Genomic DNA, 21,933 nt, shown 5'->3' on the forward strand with positions numbered 1-21,933 from the left:
TGGGTCTAGAACAGGAATATGATGTGGAACTTCAATTACTATATCTTAAAAAAGGCATCTTTACAAGCTGTAAAACAAAGAAATAAAACGAAGAGTTCTATTGACGCTGGGGGTAGAAAGATGTATATGCTAGGTCTAGATCAGTAAAATATAACATCATTCCATTGAACAATTTTAGAGCTGGAAGAACCTTAACCCTTAGTTTTATATAAACAAGAAACCTGAGATCCAAAGACATAAAGTGACCTGGCCAAGGCAAAGTCAAGATGCTTGTTAGCAGCAAAGCTGTGCTAAGGGGCACCTGGGTGGCTCAGTCGTTAGGTGTCTGCCTTTGGCTCAGGTCATGGTCCCGGGGTCCTGGGATCAAGCCCCGCATCGGGTTCCCTGCTCAAACCGGCGGGAAGCATGCTTCTCCCTCTCCCACTTCCCCTGCTTGTGTTCCCTCTCTTGCTCTGTCTCAAATAAATCTTAAAAAAAAAGCTGTGCTAGGAATCCAGGTTTGCAGACTGCTTGTTCAGGAATCCAGTTCTACATTAACTAATTGTTAAGAGTTTTAGCAAATCAAGAATAGAGAGACAGTACCCCTTACAGATGACACACTGTTTCTAAACGTAGGGCACCTAATGCTTGTAGTCTATTTCTCCAGGAGGCTATTCAGTCTGATATTACTTATGAAGGGTTTGGGTAAATTTATGGATGAAGCATCTAGAACAGATACATTAGACACAGGTCATATTCAAAATCCCTATAAGTAACCTGTTCAGAATTTGGAATCCCTTTCCTCTGCTAAAGAAAAGTAACAAATTATAAGCTTATTTGACCAAGTATGGTTGAAATAGTAAGAATGATGTCCCAAAAAGCACCCTGAACTGGGCCCACATTCTCCCCAACCCCAGTCCCACATCTGATCCCCGTGAAGTAGCTGGCTTACTTCCAGAGTGGAGGCTGGAGCCACTCAAACTGCAGGCTACAGGGGGTTCCTAAACCAAGGATTCCCATCGGAGACTGCTTGCATTAAAGATAATTAAGAATACCTAAACACATACTTAACCTTTTGAGGTCAGGGTCACAGATGATAACCATGTCTTACCCAAAAATGTCTCTTGGACACAGCAGTGGAGACATATGAGACCAGAATGGTCTGTACCTGAAATCTTGGCTTTTCTGGAATCAGAATTCAACACTTTTAGGAAGGAGGATGAGTTTAAAGAAAACCCATCAATGGTCTACTCTCCCACTTACACACTCAAGAGGTGACTCCAAACATAAATTTCTCCCCCTATATAGGTTCCTAGTTTGGGAATGATATTCTATAGTGCACTACTGATGCTTACACACTCCTGGAAAACTTTTAAAAACATTCATCTTAATGGCAATTTCGTAAACGTAGTAAGGGTTTCTATAAAGCTATACTGACAGGGTACGGATGCGAGCAGAATTGCAAATTTGGGGTTTGCAGCTTGATTTTCCTCGGACCTCCAGGCGGCTTCAGGCGAATTCGAGTTCCTCCCAAAACAAAGTCCCCTAAGTACACGGAATCCCGTTCTCAAATCTTGGCCTCAGGGCAGACGGCGGTGGTCAAAGGAAGCTCTCAAGGTTAGGGGCTTTCTGCAACCCAAGGAGAGCTCGCGGGGAGGGCGGCTGGTCGGGGGGGGGGGGCCGAAGGAGACTTGGCTGGAGGAGGCCCGGCTGCGCGCGCCCACCGGCCGGCTTCCGGGGACCCCGGCGCGCCTCCCCGCCCTCCCGGGGCCCGCCTCGCTCACCGAGGTGGCCGCCGACGACGGTGACGGCGATCTGGTCCATGAGCACCGCCCGGAAGCGCACGTCCTGCTCGGAGCAGCGCTGCCGGAGGGCGCGCAGGATCTGCACCTGCGGGTAGTCCTCGCGGATGCGCCGGTCCGTCAGGAACCAGAGCTGGGAGCACATGGCTGTCAGGGCGGCGGCGCCCGGCGCGGCGCGGGCCCCCTCGACGCCCCGGGCCGCTCGCTCGGGCTGGCGGGCGGCCGGCCGGCCGGCGTCCGGGGCGAGCGCGCGCCGCGGCTCCGCTCCCGCCGGTGCGCCAGGCGCCTCTGCAGCCCTGACCCAGCGAATCTGCCCGGCCACTCAGCGCCGCCGCCGGCCCCGGCCAGCCAATCAGCGCGCGGCGGCGGGCGCGGGCTGGCCGCGCGGCCAGCTGCAGAGGCGGCCTCGGCGGGCGGCGCCCGGGGAGGGGCGGGGGGCCGGGGGCCTGCGGCGGCCGGGGGAGGGGCGGCGGGCGGGGCTCGGGGCCCCGGAAAGCCCGTGGGCCCGGCCGCGGGAGGGTATCCCCGCCCCGCCCGGGACCCCCCCGGTGGGCGTGGCGCCGCGGGCCGGGGTGGGGCGGCGGGAGCGGCCGGGGCGGCGTCCCGCGGGGCGGAGAGGATGTCCCGGCTCCCCGACTAACGATGCGCAGCGGAATGCGTCCCAAAGGCGGTCGCGAGCATTCGGGGCCGAGGGCACCGGTGAGCCCCAGCAGAGTCCGGAGTAGAGCCTCAGGGACGTCCCAAGGGGGATTCTGGGGCCTGGCGAAGGTCACCCGGCTAGGCCCCCAGTTGGACCCTGGCCTCGGAATTCTCTGCGGAAATCCTGGCCTGGAGCTGGGGGTGGGGGTTGAGGGGAGTTGGGTTTTAGCCGCCTCCCATTCGGATAATTTGAAGGTGCATTTCTCAGGGTCTCAGATTTTCTTACACTGGACAGCACCTCCTAGTTTGCGGCGCTTCTGGGCCTCAGAACCTCAATGTGATGAAAACGGGTCTAAGACTCCTTTTAGAAGGACTACTGGCTGGTCTTCCCCCCCCTCCCCCCCGCCCAGGCCGTACAACTGAGTCATCTTTAAATACCGTCTTTGGTCCTAGCCAACTGCAAATTCTGCCTGCGAACAATGTTTGAAGCCAGATCCTTTTTAAATAACTGCAAGACTGAAGTTAGCCATCTTTGAAGATTGCATTTGCTCTTCCAGCTCATTAAAATAAGTCTTTTTCTTTCTTTCTTTCTTTCTTTTTTGGCTTAGGGAAGTAAGAGTAATTTCAATGCAGACCCAGCAGTGACTACTTAGAAACCCATTTTAAGATGTCTCAGGTAAAGTATAGGCTTCACTGTAAATATTATGCAGATGTGTTCATTTACCTACTGGATATGCCTTTGGAGAAGTTATATCTAAACAGAATTTCAAAAATTAATTCTTTTTCAAGCAATGTTAGGTAAATCCTTTTGTGTTGCAATAGAAACCCTCCCCCATGTATTTTCTTAAAGTATCAGTAAACTAGTGCCCTATGGATTAGTAACTTCCAAAACTATCTTTTTTTTTTTTTAAGATTTTATTTATTTATTTTAGGGGTGCCTGGGTGGTTCAGTCAGTTAAGTGTCTGCTTTCAGCTCAGGTCATGATCTCAGGGTCCTGGGATCTAGCCCCACATCAGGCTCAGCGGGGTGTTTGCTTCTCCCTCTTCCCCTGCAGCTCCCCCTGCTTGTGCTCGCTCTCTCTCTGTGTCATAAATAAATAAAATCTTAAAAAAAAAAAAGATTGTATTTATTTTAGAGAGAGTGAGAGCATGAGTGAGGGGAGGGGCAGAGGGGGAGGGAAAGAATCTCAAGCAGACTACACACTGAGTGTGGAGCCCGTGGAGGTGGCGGGGCGGGGGGGGGGGGGGGGGTTGCCCACAACCCAGAGATTGTGACCTGAAGTGAAATCAAGATCCTGGCGCTCAACTGACTGAGCTGCCCAGGTGCCCCCAAAACTATCTTCTAACCACAGATCAGCTTGGGCACTAGAGACTCTATCCTCCACATTGACCATTTCCTTGATATTTCATGGTGTTCATTTTGTTGACTCTGGTGCTTCCTATGGGGCTTTTGCAGTATCACACATAGGATGTCTAAGAGATGATGAACCATAGTTTGCTGGAATGATTGTTTCTAACAGCTATATAAGAGTCAGTAAATTTAGAAGTTGCTTATAATCCATGTTCATAGTCATCTATGCAAGATTAGAACCTTAAGTCATATGCAGATGCATGTGCATATCTAGGCTTGAGGAGAGCAGGGTCTGAGGACCCAGATGGTGTCATCACTTCCTCACTGTCTTTGCTTTCCCTTGCTAGCAGGTTCCTACCATCCCTGTGGTCTCCCTTTCCTAGGATGGGTGACAGGTGAGGACCTGGGACAGTGGCATATCCAGTTAGGAGATGGCTACACTTGTTTAGGTGTAATGTTTTGTTATATTACCAAAATTCCTCAAGCACAGAGATACTGTCTCAGGTATAGGATTATTTTCCCGGATGTATTGGCATATAATATTTTTCCAGAGATGACTCCCAAATTCAAATTTAATCTTGACATCTCTTGAGCTTCAGCTATGTAAAAGGATGCTGTCCTGCCATCACCTCAACGTCCCTAAAACTAAACTCATTCTTTTCCCCTCCATTCCAGATTCTACTGTCTTAAACAATAAGGAAAATATATTATCACACATAGCAAGAAATTTAGAGGTAGCTCAGCTTTAGAGTTAGTTCATTTAACAGCTAAATAACACTATCAGGGGACCCAGATTCTCTCCATCTTTTCACTCTGACGTTCTTCAGTTAGTGTCCCTCATAGTTACAAAATGGTTGCCACAATCCCACCTAACACATGCATCCACATAATGTCTGGCAGAAGTAGAGAGACTGTTTCTTCCCACGTGTCCCTTTATATTAGCACGGAAAACTTGTCTTGGAAGCCCTCAAGCCAACTTCCCACAGTCTCATATGCCCACATCTAAACCAGTCGCCATCAAGAAGGAAGAAACTATCATGAATGGCTTAAATTATGATTCGCCCCTGTGGCTGGGAATTAGAATCCTTTCCCCTAAGCACACGTAGAGTTAGGTGAATAACCTGGGCAAAATGAGGGTTTTCTTAGGAGAAATGAAGGGAGAAAAGATGTTAGGACAAGCAACAGAGTTTAATACAGACAGTAATAGGGTAAACATGTCAGCTAGGTTAGGCCATGGTAACAAATGATCTCATAGTGGCTTATTACAACAAAGTTTTGTGTTTTGTTTTTTTTCTTGAAATACCCTACATGTTCATGGCAGGTCACCTTGGCTACATTCTAGTTTGTCTTCATGCTGGGACCCAGGCTTATCAATTGACCCTTATCTAGGACAATGTTGGTCTCATGAAAAAAGAAAAGTGATCATGGTGAATAACACACTGACTCTTTATACTTCTACCTGGAACTGATACATTTTCTTGGTCAGAACAAGTTCATCTGGCCAACTCTGAGATCCACAGGGAAGGACAGCAAACATTCGTGAAAAACCGTGACCAACAATATAGTCTGCCACACTCAGGGACCAGAAATAGTCCAATCCTGCTCTGCTAATCGTCTCTCCTCTCCTGAGGGTTCCCAAGGGGACTATACACAAGAAAGAAATTGGAATTGAAACCAAAGGATCATTTTATTCATAGCTGAGCTAGCACCCAATAACCTCTAGAATAGAACTCTGCCAGAAGACGAGGTTGAATGACATGGCGTAGGTTAAGGCTGTTGCAGTGAAGCTTCCTAATTCCCTGTTCCCTTTCCAGCCTCTACATCTTGGGGCCAGGATGCGTGGGCAAGCCTGCAGAAAGAAAGGGGGGAGCAGATGATCAGATCTGCGAAGTAGACCAGCTTTACTCCTCTGAGTGTGTGCTAGAGACCGAGCTGGGCCTACTTAGCAGGAAATGGGGAGCGAGGCAGCACACAGGGCCATGTGACCTTTCAACCCAAAGTGACCCCAGCCACGTAAAATGTGAATTCATTGATGTCCTGAGTTCTGACCAATCCGATTAACAAATTCTTCCTTCTGAAGGAAGCCATTAAGAAGACAGGGCAGAAGAGAAGGAAATTCCTTCCTATGTTCCCACAGTCTCACTTCTGTTCTCTTACTCTGTTAGGAAGAGAAATGGAAAAGTCCCCTATGCATCGTCTATTTGCCTCCTCATCTAGACTGTAAGCCTCTTCTTAAGAATGGGGGCCAATGCATCATGTATCATTGTTTCTACCTGTAGTAGGCACTCTGGTATCTGTTGATAACAGTGATGACTGTCATTAAGAGACATCATTGCAATTTCAGTTGACAAAACTGTGGTCAATTACAGATACACAGTTGGCCTTTGAATAACACGGGGGTTAGAGATGACCCCTTGCACAGTCAAAAATCCATGTATAACTTTTGACTCCCTAAAAACTTAACTACTGGGGCACCTGGGTGGCTCAGTCATTAGGCATCTGCCTTCGGCTCAGGTCATGATCCAAGGGTCCTGGGATCAAGCCCCGCATCGGGCTCCCTGCTCAGCGGGGAGCCTCCTTCTCCCTCTCCCACTCCCCCTGCTTGTGTTCCCTCTCTCACTGTCTCTCTCTCTGTCAAAAAATAAATAAAATCTTAAAAAAAACTTAACTACTAATAGCCTTCTGTTGACCAGAAGCCTTACTGATAACATAAACAACACGTATTTTGTGTTACATGTATTTTACACAGCATTCTACTATAAAGTAAGCTAGAGAAAAGAAAGCGTTATTGAGAAAATCAAGAGGAAGGGGAGCCTGGGTGGCTCAGTCGGTTAGGAGTCTGACTCTTGATCTCAGCTCAGGTCTTGATCTCAGGGTCATGAGTTCAAGCCTCATGTTCAAGCCAACTTAAAAAAAAAAAATCAAAAGAGAAAAAATACACTTACAGTACTATACTATATTTATTGAAACAAATCCATGTATAAGTAGATGCACACAGTTCAAGTCTGTTGTTCAAGGGTCAAGTGTACTAGGTCTTGTAACCTGGGATTCTGGGGCTATATTTCTCGTCTTACTTCTAACCTTCAGTATATATTGGCACAAAAGGGTATTGAGATGTGGGTCTGGACAGTGGAAAGAAAGTGATAGTCTTCATAAATATTACATATGACCCCAAGCAGATGGATGTGCCAAGTATATAGAAGATCAAAATTCAATTGACCTCAATAAATTAGAGAAATGGTCATCAATGGCAGGTTAAAATGCATTAGGGAGCAAAAGAAGCATTACACACACAAGAATTCAAGAAAGAAAAACTAGCCAGGCAGAAATGTGGCCAAAAAGACCTGATAGATGTGGAAAACCAATAGCAAAATGAATAGAAAAATAGCAGGATATATTAACAGAAGCCTATGAAGCCAAATTCATCTTCACATCCCTGGGACCTCGCATAGCGCCTGGTACACAGTGGACATTGCTAAATATATATTGAAAAAAATGTGTGACTTTGCCTTTGGTCGGATCGTCCATGCTGTTCCCTTCCTCTGAAAAGCCTTTGCATGACCAATTCCTATCCATTCTTCAAGGCCCAGCTCAAATGCAACTCCTATCATGTTGCCTTCTTTAAATTCACCCTACCCTCAGCTAGAAGAAAGCTCTTTGTTTCTGAATTTTCATAATTGATTAATATGTGCTAGTGATGAGTAAGTATTCCAGTAATGGGCACTGGGTCATTATTGGGTGAATGGTAACTCAGATTAAGACAGTCCAGGACAGGGGCGCCTGGGTGGCTCAGTCGTTAAGCGTCTGCCTTCGGCTCAGGTCATGGTCCCAGGGTCCTGGGATTGAGCCCCACATCGGGCTCCCTGCTCCGCGGGAAGCCTGCTTCTCCCTCTCCCACTCCCCTTGCTTGTGTTCCCTCTCTCGCTGTGTCTCTCTCTCTGTCAAAATAAATAAATAAAATCTTTAAAAAAAAAAAAAAAAAGACAGTCCAGGACACATAATTGCAAATTACAGAATTAATGACTAACAAAGTATCCGAAATTCTAGAACCATTAATCACTGGCATTGACTCTCACTTTCTGTGTTCTAGTTTCTTCTCTCTATGCTGTATGTAATCCAGATGTCAGCATTTCCCTCATCCTCTCACTCAAACTCACACCCCTTATGCCTCCTCAGACCAACATCTTAGTGAACAAGACAGAATTTGCTGAAGGGGAGACATGATTTACATCACGTAGGCTGTAGCAACTGAAGACCCCCCATGACATACTTCTCCAGAGTACTTTCTCTCTGCTTCTGCCACAGGGGTCTTTTCGCATCCCCTACCCCAGCCTCCAGCCTTGCTGCTCTTCACCACCACCACCCCCAGCCCTATGCAGATTCCTCAACCCTTCCTTACTGAGAGGAATGCCTTTTATTCTAGTTTCTACTTTCCAAACCTGCGCCTGGCAAATCACCATGTTTAGCAAAACAGAAGTTCTTCCAATTAGAGGACCCATCCTCTTTGGGAAATAGAAGGCGATGATAAATAATATTTTTCTTCTGCAAATATAATTAACACAAAATGACTAAGTCGGGTTTGTCCACGAAGTCTTCAGGCGAAGCTTGCTGGAGTCGGCTTCTGAAGCTGACAGCACACCTGGCTTTGCAAGGCAGAGTACAAAGAAGACATTCAGGAGGCTGCTTGCTGGCTGCTGTCCTGGATGAACTTGGCTCTCAGAGCCAGGTAGAAGTTTATAGTTCTCAAGGGGCCTTCCCTCTCTCTCTTGCAACAAGACTGCATGATTGCTTATCTCGCTGTCTGCCAGCCCCAGCCTCGTTCAGCTCTCATCATTAAAGACTGTGTTTTCTCAGCCTTTCCTAGCTCCTTAGCCATTGCTGACCGAGTCGGGAATTCTCTTAGAAAACCTAACACCATCTTTCCTTCCCTCTCACGTTCGGGTACCCGCTATGCTGCAATAAGAGCCCCCAAAGACTGTGACTCAACAAGAAAAGTATTTCTCTCTCCTTCAGTAGTCCAGTAAAGAGGATGTCTGGGATGAGGAGGTAGCTCACGGGTTCATCCCAGGACCCAGGTTCCTTCCATCTTTAGTGCACCACCTACCCCAGGGCATGGTCATTGTTGGCATGTCTGAGGCTGGCTCTCTTGGCCACATCTGTGTTCCAGACCTCTAGAAGGAGAAAGAGAGGAAAAAGAAAGTGGAGAACGAGTGGCTTCCCTTGAATGCTGTAACATGAACATTATACTCCTAATTTCCATTCACACCCCAAGAACTTGGTCCCATAGTCGCATCTACTGCAAGGGAGGCTGGACACTGTACTTCCTAACTGGGGAGGTATATGCTCAGCTAAAACTCAATGCAGGGAAATAAGGGCTTCTATTACTAGAAGGAAGAGGAGAAATGGACACGAGGATGACAAATAGCTCCCACCAAACCTCCCTACCCCCATGTGGGATAAGCATCTTAGCATGGCATAAGAGACTCTTGCCACTCTAGTAATATCCAGTCTCTTGAAATGCCCTGATTGTGCTTTTCTGTGTCCCACCTCCATGACTGTTCATGGTAAATTTTTCTCACTTTTCTTTGCCTGCTAGAATCAGCTCAACTAGCATCTTCTCCAGGAAGTCTGCCTAAACCTTTGTTTAGGGTCAGTGACCTTTCTTTGTGTTCCCACAACACACTATGCATTCCTCTCCTTCAGCACTTGTCAAAGTCCTTCAGTATCTGCACACATTTTAAATCATCTCTTTAGGCTCTGTCTCCATCTAGATTATAAGCAATTTGAGAGCAATTATGCTATGTCTCAGTCTTTTCTGTATCCTTACTACCTAAGTCGAGCTGAATTCCTTTTGCCTGCCAGTGAGTAAAGTAAGTTGCACCACCGCCTGACCCCCAGGCATGCCCACTGAGTTATAGCTTTCATCCGTAATGGCCAGGCTGGAGAAGTGCGCATTCTTCTTCCTATTTGGACAAAAGGACTAGCCTGAAACCCCTGCTAGTCTAAAATCCCGATCCTCTTCTTTCTTATTTTTTTTTTAAATGACATCTATGGCACCATGAGCTCTATCAGTCTGACTGTGACACACACACACACACCTTCTGAAATGTATTCTAGTCTGATGCTCAAGTTTGTTTGTTTATTTATTTATTTATTTATTTATTTATTTATTTATTTATTTGACAGAGACACAGCAAGAGAGGGAACACAAGCAGGGGGAGTGGGAGAGGGAGAAGCAGGCTTCCCGTTGAACAGGGAGCCCGACGCGGGGCCTGACCCCAGGACCCTGGGATCATGACCTGAGCTGAAGGCAGACGCTTAACGACTGAGCCACCCAGGCGCCCCCTGATCTTCTTCTTAGCTTTTTGCATTCCTGCTTCTGGGGAGCCCAAGACCTATTCTTGTTACCTCCTAGGGGCTGACTGCCAACCTCGAACCAGGGTATGACTGCCATTTGCTGCCATTGATCTTGGACCCCTCGGTTGCTAGGCTTCACCTACTATGCATCTCCTTGATACTGAAACCAGCTGGAACTAGTCCTGGCATATTTTTAATCTCGGGACATTGACAAATGACCCTTTAGTTAGGTCAGTTTTCCCCAGTTCTGCTCTTAGTGGGCTCTGGCCATTTTTCCTTCATCACTGGTCATCCTGCTAAAGTTCTATCATGCCTGATCTGTGAATGAATCTGCCCATGTAAGAATTAATAAGTATTGTTAGTACCTTCTGTTTGAAGTGAACTAGTCCAAGATAGGAGTGGATTCTTAGCTTTGTGGCATATCACTGGGACAAAATGATATATACTTTTTCTTTATATAGACTTTCTTTGGATGAAAAAATACAAGTGTTTGTGTATATATTTTTAAATTTATTTCATAATGTACATACATAATTATAAAACAATGTACATTATAAAATAAATAATGTACATTATAAAATATAAAATATAAAATATATTTATAATATATATAATAAATAATGTATATTATAAAATAGATATTTTGAAAAGTATATATATCTGTAGCTTAAAATATAAACATCTGAGTATGCAAAACCAGTGTACTGAGCAGGTTACTCATTTTGCAAACATGTTTTATTTTACAAAAGGATTTACCAGTAAAATCTTAGGAATAAATATGTCTCTCTTTTCGTAGAACTTTAGTAACTGTTCAGTGAGGCAGAATTCCCAGTTCAGATGGATGATTTGGTCAGCCACATAATCTATCCTTTTGTATACCAAAGCAATGGGTTAGAAGCAAGGGGATTTAACCATAAAAAGTCAGGAATGTGGTGAAATCATCCAAAGACTTCGGCAATATCCAGGGAACAGAGAGGCAGTTAACTCTAGCGTTCTCGAGATGAAGATGCATTGGCAGTTTGTAATGAACTGAAGGCTCCCAACTCTAAAAGGTCACTTAAGAGTTAGAGATAGATAGGTTTCACCTGCATAGCTCAGGTGCTCAGAACCCTTCCAAGTTTCCCTGCCTGTATTCATTAGAAGCCATTCATTTATAAATGACAGAAATTCGTTCAACTAACATAAGCAAAAAGGGAATGTGCTGGCAGCTTATAACCCTGAAAGTCTAGGCGTGGACTTCAGTTACAGCTAGATCTAGGGGACTAAAAATACATTTTCTGAATTGGTCTTTCTCACTCTTTCAATCCCTTTCCCTTCCTTTTTCTCACTCTTGCTCTGCTTCTTTCTTACATTGACCCCATTCTCTTCTACAAGAGATACCTTCCTCTAGGGCACTGGGTAGCTCAGTTGGTTGGGTGTCTGCCTTCAGCTCGGGTCATGATCCCAGAGTCCTGGGATCAAGCCCCACATTGGGCTCCCTGCTCAGTGGAGAGTCTGCTTTGCCCTCTGCCCCTCCCCCCCTTTCTTTCTCTCTCACAAATAAATAAATAAAATCTTAAAAAAATATTTAAAAAAAATTTTTTTAAAGGGACACCTTCTTCTATACTGCAGAGAAGATGGCCATTCACATTCTTAACGCTCTTTATCTGGAAGGCCAGATGACTTTTCTTCTACCTCTAAATGAAAAAACCAATCCTCCAGAAGAACTTGATAGGCTGACCCCTGGGCTAATCATAGCCAAGGCTATGGGGTTCCTTGGTTGCTGGGCCCTGTGGCTGTGAAGTGGGGTTGTGGTCATTGGCAGCCTGACCAGACTCCCACAGGGCAGACAAAACAAGAAATACCACCACACTCTCCTTTCTAACACCTGAGAGTCCCCGGTAAATATTTCAATTGGTTCCCACCAAACAGCCCAGGCTTCATTTCATACTTCTGCTGTCTCTACTCATACGTAAGGTTCCATGCTGCTCACTGCTTGCCTGCTGCGTGGATCCCTGCTCCATGGTTCCCTCGGAGTGCCTGTCACTTATGCTGATACACTTAGCTGGACCATGGTTGGCCACTCTGCTGCTCAGGCCAATGCCTGTGCTCTGTTTCTTTCCTGGACCTCCTCTCACTCCTCTATTTGGAGATGTGCCCATGATTTGACAGGGGCCAGTGCACAGAGCTATGCAGTTATGCACAGTTGTGTAAGTTGTTTAGTGCACAAGGGCACCCAGTGAGGGCATGCATGGGGACCAAAGTCTAGCACGAAATGTAGTTCACTCCCGTTAAGCTACCCAACCACCCACATGTGTTCTCCAGGAGGAAGAAGCATTTTTTCTATTTCTGCAAGGGTCCCGAGCCATGCCTGCAGGAGCTGTGAGTGCCCATAGGCAGCTGAAGGCACAGCTCCAATGGTCTCCTCTGAAAAGCAGAGGAACAGCTCCCTCTCTTGTTTGCCAGTGTATCAGAGAGAAGCCACTACCTGAAACATAACGCTGGGGGGGCAGCAGGGATCACAGGCCCACCCCACCCTGTCATCCACCCATAACATCCTCATATGCCCGCCCAATAGGCCAGAGCAAAAAAATCATGAAAAACCATCACGAATGTGACAGAGCTGTCAAAAGCACACAGACATCAACTGTGGAAATTATAAAGCATTTTGGGTTCTATGTTTTGTAAAAACGGGCACATTTCTTATCAAGATAGAAAATAAAACCTAGGAGCTCTTGGGTGGCTCAGTTGGTTAAGCATCTGCCTTCGGCTCAGATCATGATCTTGGGATGGAGCCCTGCATCGGGCTCCCTGCTCAGGGGGGAGTCTGCTTCTCCCTCTCCCTCTGCCCCTCCCCCTGCTTGTGCTCTGTCAAATAAATAAATAAAATCTTTAAAAAAAAAACGAAAGAAAGAAAATCTAAGAAAAAACTGTGAGAACCAACTCATGGCAATACCGACGACCACCACCATGTGTGAGTAACCCATGTTCACATCTAGAGACGCAGTTAGATCGTGACGGCTCTCCCCTGTACCAAGGCAGGCCTTTCCATGTGACAAGCAGCTTAAACTTGCCCCTGTCCCGCTCCCCAGAACATAGGGAAGACCCCGATGGCGAGTGGCTGGGTTTGACAAGTTTAGGTAATAGCTGCCCGTTGGTCCCAGAACTACCAGACTAACCAGACCTGGAGCCCTCATGCTGCAGGTGGCTGATGACACCACACCCTTTCTGTTGTGGAGAAAGCTCTCCTGGGAATCTGGAGTCCCTCTTGCTTTCCCCCAGCCCCTCAGACATACGTACATAGAAAGTGTGGATGTGGCATGAGTTCTTTTCCTGGAAGGCTCCTCCGCAGTCAGGCGGCACGGGAAGCAACAGAAAACTGGAGGACGTGCCATCTCCCTGTACCCCAGCAATATCCAGATCCTACTTCCGTCCCAGGGGGCCATCGCTCCGGTAGGAAGAGGGGGCTGTGGCCACTGTTGCCACCTGGTGCATCCCCTGGAGCGGTGACTCCGTGAGATCAAAGGTGGTCAAACACACGTGTACATTTCTCAACCTGTGTCATTCGTACGGCTGCCCCAGGGCTTTATTTTTTCGGTAGAAGACGTAGGAGTGCTTTGTAATCTGCCACTCAGACATTCTCTTGTTCCCCTTGTGTGTTATCCTCAATAAGACGAAATCGGACGCGTTCTAGCCAATGACAGAGGCAGGTGTGGAAGGGAGGTCTCCTGAGGTGGTTCCTGAATACATCAAAGAGAGAAGACACTCATCTAGAGACAGTGCACGGGGTGTGAGGGACGCCGTGAACTGCAGGAGCTTCTATCCGACTCAAGAAAAGATTCACGAGAGCAAATGGCAGAGAAAAATCATTTCAGTAATGCGAGTGACACAGCTGTGAATAATTCCTTTTCAAACTGAATTGCCAACAGAGAGCAGTCCTATACCTCCTGAACTGAACCCCCAGTGAAAAGCAAAGGTGACATGAGTCACACCCATTACTTGGGAAAACTGAGAGTCATTGACTCTGTCCCTTCTTGCCTGGGAAGTGGGCAACACACTGTATTTATTTTGTCATGTCTTGCTTAAGCCTTTAGATTGTATTATTTTTTAATTCTTGATGCCAGCTAATGCATCAGATAATTTAGTCATGTTCAGTAGAAGAGAGTGTACTATACCCAGCAGACATGAGGTGGGATATGTGGGAGGCAGCACAGGTAGGAGGAAAAAAACCCCACTGAATTAGGAGACCCAAGTTCTTCTTCTGCCTCGCTAGCCCTGCTAACTAGCCAGCAATGGGATGTCAGAAAAGTCATTTAACCCTCACTAGCCTTATCTGCAAGATGAAGAATTTTAAATTAGATAACTCATTATTTAAATTAAATAACCTCTGGGGCACCTGGGTGGCTCAGTCAGTTAAGAGTCCGACTCTTGATTTTTAGCTCAGGTCGTGATCTCAGGGTAGGGAGATGGAGCCCCGTGTTAGACTCTGCACTCAGCAGGGAATCTGCTGGAGCTTCTATCTCTCCCTTTCCCTCTGTCCCTCCCCCTCTAAAATAAATAAATAAGTTTTTTTTTTAAGATTTTATTTATTTATTTGCGAGAGAGAGCATGGGGCAGAAGAAGAAGCAGGCTCCCTGCTGATCAGAGAGCCCGATGTGGGGCTCAATCCCAGGACCCTGGGATCATGACCTGAGCCAAAGGCAGATGCTTAATGACTGAGCCACCCAGGTGTCCCAAATAAATAAGTCTTTTAAAAAAAATTAATTAATTGGGGTGCCTGGGGGGCTCAGTCGGTTAAGCTTCTCCCTCTCCCTCTGCCACTCTCCCTGCTTGTGCTCTCTCGTGTGCTCTCTCTCTTTCTCAAATAAATACATTCTTTTTAAAAAATGTAATTAATTAATTAAATAAATAACCTCTAAAGCCAGCTCTAAAATACTATAATTCTGGGATGCCTGGCTAGCTCAGTCGGTAGAGCATAGGGCTCTTGATCTCAGTGTTGTGAGTTCGAGCCCTGTGGTGGGTGTAGAGATGACTTAACATCTTTAAAAAATAAAATAAAATGCTATAATTCCATAGTCTCATTAGAAGCATCACTAGGTATTCAAGAAACTCATAGATAAACACCAGGAGCCAAGAGTAAATGAACTGAACTGAGCCAACTACCAGCAGGAAACAAGCCCAAGCTGGTGAAGACCAGAGAGACAGCTGTGAAGTCTGTCCTTGTTTTCCCAGGAGGAGCGTGATGACTGGGCACAGTAGCCACGACAGACAGTACTGGGGAAGTACTTAGTCCTGGGGGTCACTAAATGTTCCTTTCAATCTAGGTGTGAGATTAAGATACATCTAAATATTTTATTAAAAAAAAAATAATAAATATTTTATTAAGATATTCTACATCTAAAATTCTATTAAGATACATCTAGGGGCGCCTGGGTGGCTCAGTCGTTAAGCGTCTGCCTTCGGCTCAGGTCATGATCCCAGGGTCCTGGGATCGAGCCCCACATCGGGCTCCCTGCTCAGCGGGAAGCCGGCTTCTCCCTCTCCCACTCCCCCTGCTTGTGTTCCCTCTCTCGGTGTGTCTCTCTCTGTCAAATAAACAAAATCTTAAAAAAAAAAAAAAAGATACATCTAAAAATTCTCTGTGATTTACTTTTTTTTGTCTTTTGTCTATTATATCTCTAGAGAAATCTATCCAAAAAGACCTACTCACACAGTAAAGTTCTTCATGTACCTGTAGAGCTGAGGTTGTACACAATATAACAGACCAGTGGTTAACACCAGCATAAAGAATTATGTTGTTGTAGCCATTCTAGATATACCCAAATGTGGCCCAAAGGTTACTGGTTACCTCCCAGCCTTCCTTGATCTATGGTACTGTTCATGTTCATAATATACGATCTGTGCTTTGTTGATGGCACAGCTTAGGTTCCAAATGTCCCCCTAGTTGTCTACAACGATAGGAGATAGGAGAGGGGCGCCTGGGTGGCTCAGTCGGTTAAGCGTCCGACTCTTCTTTTGGCTCAGGTCATGATCTCAGGGTTGTGAGATTGAGCTCCATGTTGGGCTCTGTGCTTATGGTATGGAGTCTGCTTAAGATTCTCTCTCTCCCTCTCCCAATGCCCTGCCCCCCCTCAAGCTCTATCTCTAAAAAAAAAAAAAAAAAAAGACACTTTTTCAGACTTAACCTTGTTTTGGTGACCATGATAGTTTTCAGGACAATTGGTCAGTTATTTTTTTTTTTTTTTAAGATTTTATTTTTAAGTAATCTCTATACCCAACATGGGGCTCAAATTTACAACCACAAGATCAAGAGTGGCATGCTCTACTAATGAGCCAGCCAGATTACTGCCTTTTGGGAGGAAGACCACAAGAGGTAAGGTTTGTTAAGAAAACAAATTCAACTGAGTAAATTTGATGATCTAATTCACTTTATTAAGTGAGTCATGAGTTGGGCAGCATCCCACCCTAACAAGTAGGAAGGAATTGAAGGAGTTGTATAAAATAGATTTTTGTAGGAAGGAGGGTGGGGCAAGGAAGTTATTAGCAAAAGAAAGAAAAGATTGTTTCAGGTTAGGTGTCTTTCCCTTAGGGGGGAAGAGCAGTAGTCTTATCCTGCAGATTACCTCCTCTTTCTTTGGGGATGGGGAGGAGTATGGAGAGGCCCATGTGACAGATTATCTCATTGGTGCTTATCAGAAAAAAATTTTAAGTAAGCTCAGTGCCCAACATGGGGCTTGAACCCAGGACCTCAGGATCAAAGAGTCGCATGCTCCACTGACTGAGCCAGCCAGGCGCCCCAGAAAATTCTTGACTGACTGTTAAGACTACGTTTCTGGGGGGAGGTTGAAATTGCAGTTAGGTTAGGTATTAAGCCTGGGTTTGGTGAGTTGGCCTAAGTGACACCATTTTGGGTCTGTGGTTTTCTTTTTAACAGATGTCATTTTTCATCACATTATATCAAGGATACATACTATCAATATGACTTGTTACTACTGATGTTGACCTTGATCACCTGGCTGAGGTAGTGTTTGTCAGGCTTTTCTACTGTAAAATGACACTTTACCTCCCTTTCCATACTGTACTCTTTGGAAGGATGTTACTCTGTGCAGCTCACACTCAATGGGAGTTATGTTCTACCTCCTTAAGGGCAGAACATCTACATAAATTACTTGGAATTTTTTTGCACAGGACATTTGTCTTCTCTCACTTTTACTTATTTATTCAATCATTGGTGTCACCCAGGGACTTCTTATATTCAACTGCTGTTCCTATCTGCAAAAGAAATGGAAATGTAGTTTTTTTTCCTGGTCACATGCTCAGAATTTAGGAGAGAATCACATTGCATTCTCATGGATATTTATTCTGTACCTTGGGTTATAACCCAATACTAATTTGTTTATTTTGTTGCTTAAATTGTTCCAGCTTCGGCCATTAGGAGCTCTTTCAGGTGGTTGCTGTATCTCTTTGACATATCCCCATCATTGTCTTACTGTTTTTTGTTTTGTTTCGTCTTTTAGCACTTCATTACTTTTTGGTACTACCAAGATACTTCAGGCTCAGGGCGCCTGGGTGGCTCAGTCGGTTAAACATCTGACTCTTGGTTTTGGCTGAGGTCTTGATCTCTTGGGTTGTGAGACTGAGCTCAGTGTGGGGCTCTGCGCTCTTCCTGGAGTCTGCCTGAAGATTCTCTCCCTCTGCCCCTCCCCCTACTCGAGAGCTTGTGTGCACAAGTGTGCACTCTCTCTCTCTCAAATAAATAAATAAATCTTTTTTTTTTTAAAAAGATGCTTCAGGCTCATCTTGAATATATCCTGTCCCAATCCTAGAATCAGCCATTCCTCCAAGGAGCCAGAGTTCATTCCTGATTTGCATATTTGTATCTAAAATGAACTCATTTAAAGTGGTAAGGGACAGAGTGCCTTGGATGGCTCAGTCGGTTAAGCGTCTGCCTGCCTGCCTTCGGCTCAGGCCATAATCTCAGGGTCCTGAGATTGAGCCCTGTATCAGGTTCTCTGCTCAGTGGGGTGTTTGCTTCTCCCTCTGTGCTCTCTCTCTCTCAAATAAATAAACAAGATCTTTAATTAAAAAAAAAAGTGGTGAGGGAGGTTGGGAGTAGAATGAATGGGACCCCACTTCTTCTTGATTCAACTATTTTACCATGCTTAACCCCAAGAAAATTTGACACCTGTATTAGTTTCCAAATATTGCTGTAACATACATTATTTCCTATTGCTGCTGTAACAGATGACCATAAACTTACCTTAAACTTTGTGGCTTGAAACAACACAAATTTATTATTATCATCATCATTATTATTATTTTAAATAATCTCTACACTCAGCGTGGGGCTTGAACTCAGAACCCTGAGATCAAGAGTCACATGGCCCTCCAACTGAGCCAGCCAGGTATCCCACAAATTTATTATCGTACAGTCCTAGAGGTCAGAAGTCTAAAAATGGGCCCTACGGGGCCAAAATCAAGTGTTGACAGGGCTGCACTCCTTCTGAAGACTCAAGGGAGAATCCGTCCCTGGCCTTTTTTAGCTTCTAGCGGCAATCCACATTCCTTGCCTCCTGGCCTCCTCGGTCGCATCACAACAATCTCTACAACCTTTCAAATATTCTTGTTTTAAAACCTCTCATTTAATCACACTTGCAAAACCCTTCTGCCACGTGAGGTGACATACTCACAGGTTCTGGGGATTAGAACATGAACATCTTTGGAGGGTCACTCGTTATTCTATCTACCACAAAACCCTACAATGAAAAAGTGACATCTGGGCGCCTGGGTGGCTCAGTTGGTTAAGCGACTGCCTTCGGCTCAGGTCATGATCCTGGAGTCCCGGGATCGAGTCCCACATCGGGCTCCCTGCTCAGCGGGGGGTCTGCTTCTCCCTCTGACCCTCTTCCCTCTCTTGCTATCTGTCTCTCATTCTCTCTCTCTCAAATAAATAAAGAAAATCTTAAAAAAAAAAAAATAGAATTAAAAAAAAAAGAAAAAGTGACATCGGCTGATAAATCACAGTCTTACCTATTTATACTACACAGGACATTCTGAATCTAAATATTTTGAAAGCCTCAGACAATCATTTCTCCTTTTCTCAAAAGGAGATATTAAGAAAATTATCTAATAAACTCTTTTAAGCAACTTATGTCAACTTTCTGGTATTTTGCCCATAAAAAGTAGCACAATTTTCCTCACTAATTCTAGTGATATTATTCCTAGTAGCAATTTAGAACATGTGGGTTAAATAGTCCATGTAGTTGATTTCCTACTTTAACCAAATGCTCTCTAGACAAGAAACACTAAAGCCTTTATCCAGGTTCATAGGGTCATAATGGCTCTCATAACCTGTTCCTTTACTATGTGTTTTTCCATCCTGACAGTAGAAGGCCCATCAGTCAATCATGTTGATCAGAGACTCTCCAGCTCTGTGTCCCATAAGGTGGACCCACTGTATTAGACTTAAGTAATTATGGATTTTTTCCAAATGGGAAAGAAGTTACAGTGATGAATAGATTGTTATACATTTCAAAAATGTTCCCCATTCATCTTCCTTAACACTGGGGCCTCCTACTGCTTGCCTGTCAGCACATGCTAGCTGACAACAAAAGGAATGCACAGGAAGCCAATTAAAATTAATAGAAAAAGTCAGAGATAAGAATAACAAATCATGCCTGGTTTGACAGCTCATGGAGCTCTTCTGTAATTGTATGTTCCATACATCTAACAGAGAAACATTTTGCTACCCAAAATGCCTTATCACATCAAGGACTCTAGATGTAAAGGATAAACATCTTTCCCTAAATATGATGGAACCTACCACTATTTCTTCATTGCATTGCAGAATCTTAACAAAAGGATACCATTTTTTTTTTAAAGATTCTATTTATTTGTCAGAGAGTGAGAGAGAGCACAAAGCAGGGGAAGCGGCAGGCAGAGGGAGAAGCAGGCTCCCCGCTGAGCAAGGAGCCCAATGTGGGACTCGATCCCAGGACACTGGGAACATGACCTGAGCCGAAGGCGGACGCTCAACCGGCTGAGCCACCCAGTCATCCAAAAGGATACCATTTTTGTCTCATAAAAGACTAATTTAATCCAGGAGGGGCAAGAATATGGGCTTTGGAGCCTGGTAAATCTGAGTAAACATCTTCCTAGCTGCATGACTATGAGTACATTGCTTAACTGAACAATTTGAGTTAGTTAAGAATTACATTTGATTGTTTGTAGGTCATAAAGCAGCTGAAATGTGAAAGAGGCTGATTTCTCCCTCAAAATAAAGAAATGCAGAGTTAGGTGGTTCAAGATTGGGATGGTGGCTCCTTGATCATTACGTTTCTAGGTTCTTCCTTTCGGCATGCCCCCATCATCTTTAGCACATTCTAGGTCACTCATGGTCCAATATGGCTTTTGAAGCTCTGGTCACCTCATCTGCTTTCCAAGCAGCGGGAAGGATGAAAGGAGGAAGGACAACAAAAATTTTCCTGGAAGCCCCACACAGTGACTTCTCTGTATGTCTAACTGGTGGCTCCTATCTGCAAGGTAAATGGGAAATGTAGTTTTTCCTCTGCACACACTGCTCGGAACTTGGAAGGAAAGAATCATACTAGATTCTGGGCAGAGAGGTCTAAACAATCCTCAGTGTCCATGATTCCCTTCTTTTAGTCACAGAAGCACCACCATACCTATCTACCACTAGTTTTACCTTGGCATGGGACCACTGAGTAGAGGTTATATTTTTCAGCCTCTCCTGCTGTCAGTTGTGGCCATGTGACTATGATCTTTCTGGACAAATGGGACATGAACTGAAGGGTTTGTGTGGAATTTCCTTAAAGAAATGGCCTGTCCTTCATCCTCTCCTCCTCCTTCCCACAGGCTGGGGCGTGCGTGTATAGTGGTGAGCCAGCTTTTACCAAATAGGTGAGGACAGCACCCTGGATGATTCAACGGTGGAGTAATGAGACAGAAGGTACTGGGTCCCCGGATAACTGGGTGAGGCCAAGACACCCGCCACCTGGACTTTTTGCCTGTCTCTGTTCTGTGAGAGAGAAATGAACCTTCAGCTTGTTCAAACCGCTATATTTTGTTATCTCTTTGTTACAGCAAGTTAGCCTATATCCTAAGAAATACAGGCCACCTTTCTAGGCCTCAATTTATTTTCCTGTAACATTGCAATGGCATTATGTACTCCACTGGGTTATAGCAAGAATTAAAAATAATATAAGGAAGGCACCTGGCAGGGCTATTAGAAGTAATAGTTATTAGCATAGGTTTCATGAGAGGATTCTGAGGAGCTGAGGAGCTGAGTAAAGCACTGGGAGGAAATCGGCAACTTGCTTCCCCACCAGTATGACTGGGAACTATTCTGTGTGATTGGATTCTTGATTTAGCAACAAAAGCGTAAGAACCATAAATGTCTTGGATTTAAATGCTAGTTAAAATGTTTAGAAAATACCTCCGGATGCATTTTTCCCTTCTTAATTTGGATTACTTCCCTGCCTGAGGTTGGCACAGAGAAGTGCAGAATGCAGAGATGATGGATCTCAGTAGTAGACAGTGGAACAATACTGCAAAATATAAGGTAGGACCAGCTTTTCCTCAGTGGGCTTGAACAGTGGGATCAGGGAAGGCCACAGGATAGTGTGGGGTTTCTCCCCTGCTGCCATGAGGAGGGAAAAACAGCCAGCAGGAAGTATAATTCTGAATTGACTAAATTCAATTTGAACTCATAGAGACATAAACATAATTAAAAGGTTTTTTTTTCATGCTATTAGCAGAAGTAGAGGCTTGAGTCTAAGATAGATTTAGTTGTAGAAAATAATGAAC

At 45.0% G+C, this 21,933-nt stretch overlaps 1 protein-coding gene and 1 long non-coding RNA gene across 2 annotated transcripts in view; both read right to left on the bottom strand.

Annotated features, from left to right (window-relative positions):
- The window catches only part of RIMKLA (ribosomal modification protein rimK like family member A), a 30,621-nt gene extending 28,548 nt beyond the window's left edge, over positions 1–2,073 (bottom strand). The window contains exon 1 of the mRNA XM_036079228.2: positions 1,764–2,073. Coding sequence (XP_035935121.1) covers positions 1,764–1,926 — 163 coding nt within the window. The 5' untranslated portion in view covers positions 1,927–2,073. The remainder of the gene's footprint in view (positions 1–1,763) is intronic.
- A 2,867-nt stretch (positions 2,074–4,940) lies between these two features.
- The window catches only part of LOC118527416 (uncharacterized), a 50,876-nt gene continuing 33,883 nt past the window's right edge, over positions 4,941–21,933 (bottom strand). Inside the window, exons 5-7 of the long non-coding RNA XR_013448219.1 lie at positions 13,408–13,847; positions 8,876–8,942; positions 4,941–5,620 (exon numbers count right to left, since the gene is read on the bottom strand). This is a non-coding gene — a long non-coding RNA (uncharacterized LOC118527416). The remainder of the gene's footprint in view (positions 5,621–8,875; positions 8,943–13,407; positions 13,848–21,933) is intronic.

The sequence above is a fragment of the Halichoerus grypus genome, chromosome 5 (assembly GCF_964656455.1).
Source record: "Halichoerus grypus chromosome 5, mHalGry1.hap1.1, whole genome shotgun sequence".
In the NCBI taxonomy this organism is placed as follows: domain Eukaryota; kingdom Metazoa; phylum Chordata; class Mammalia; order Carnivora; family Phocidae; genus Halichoerus; species Halichoerus grypus.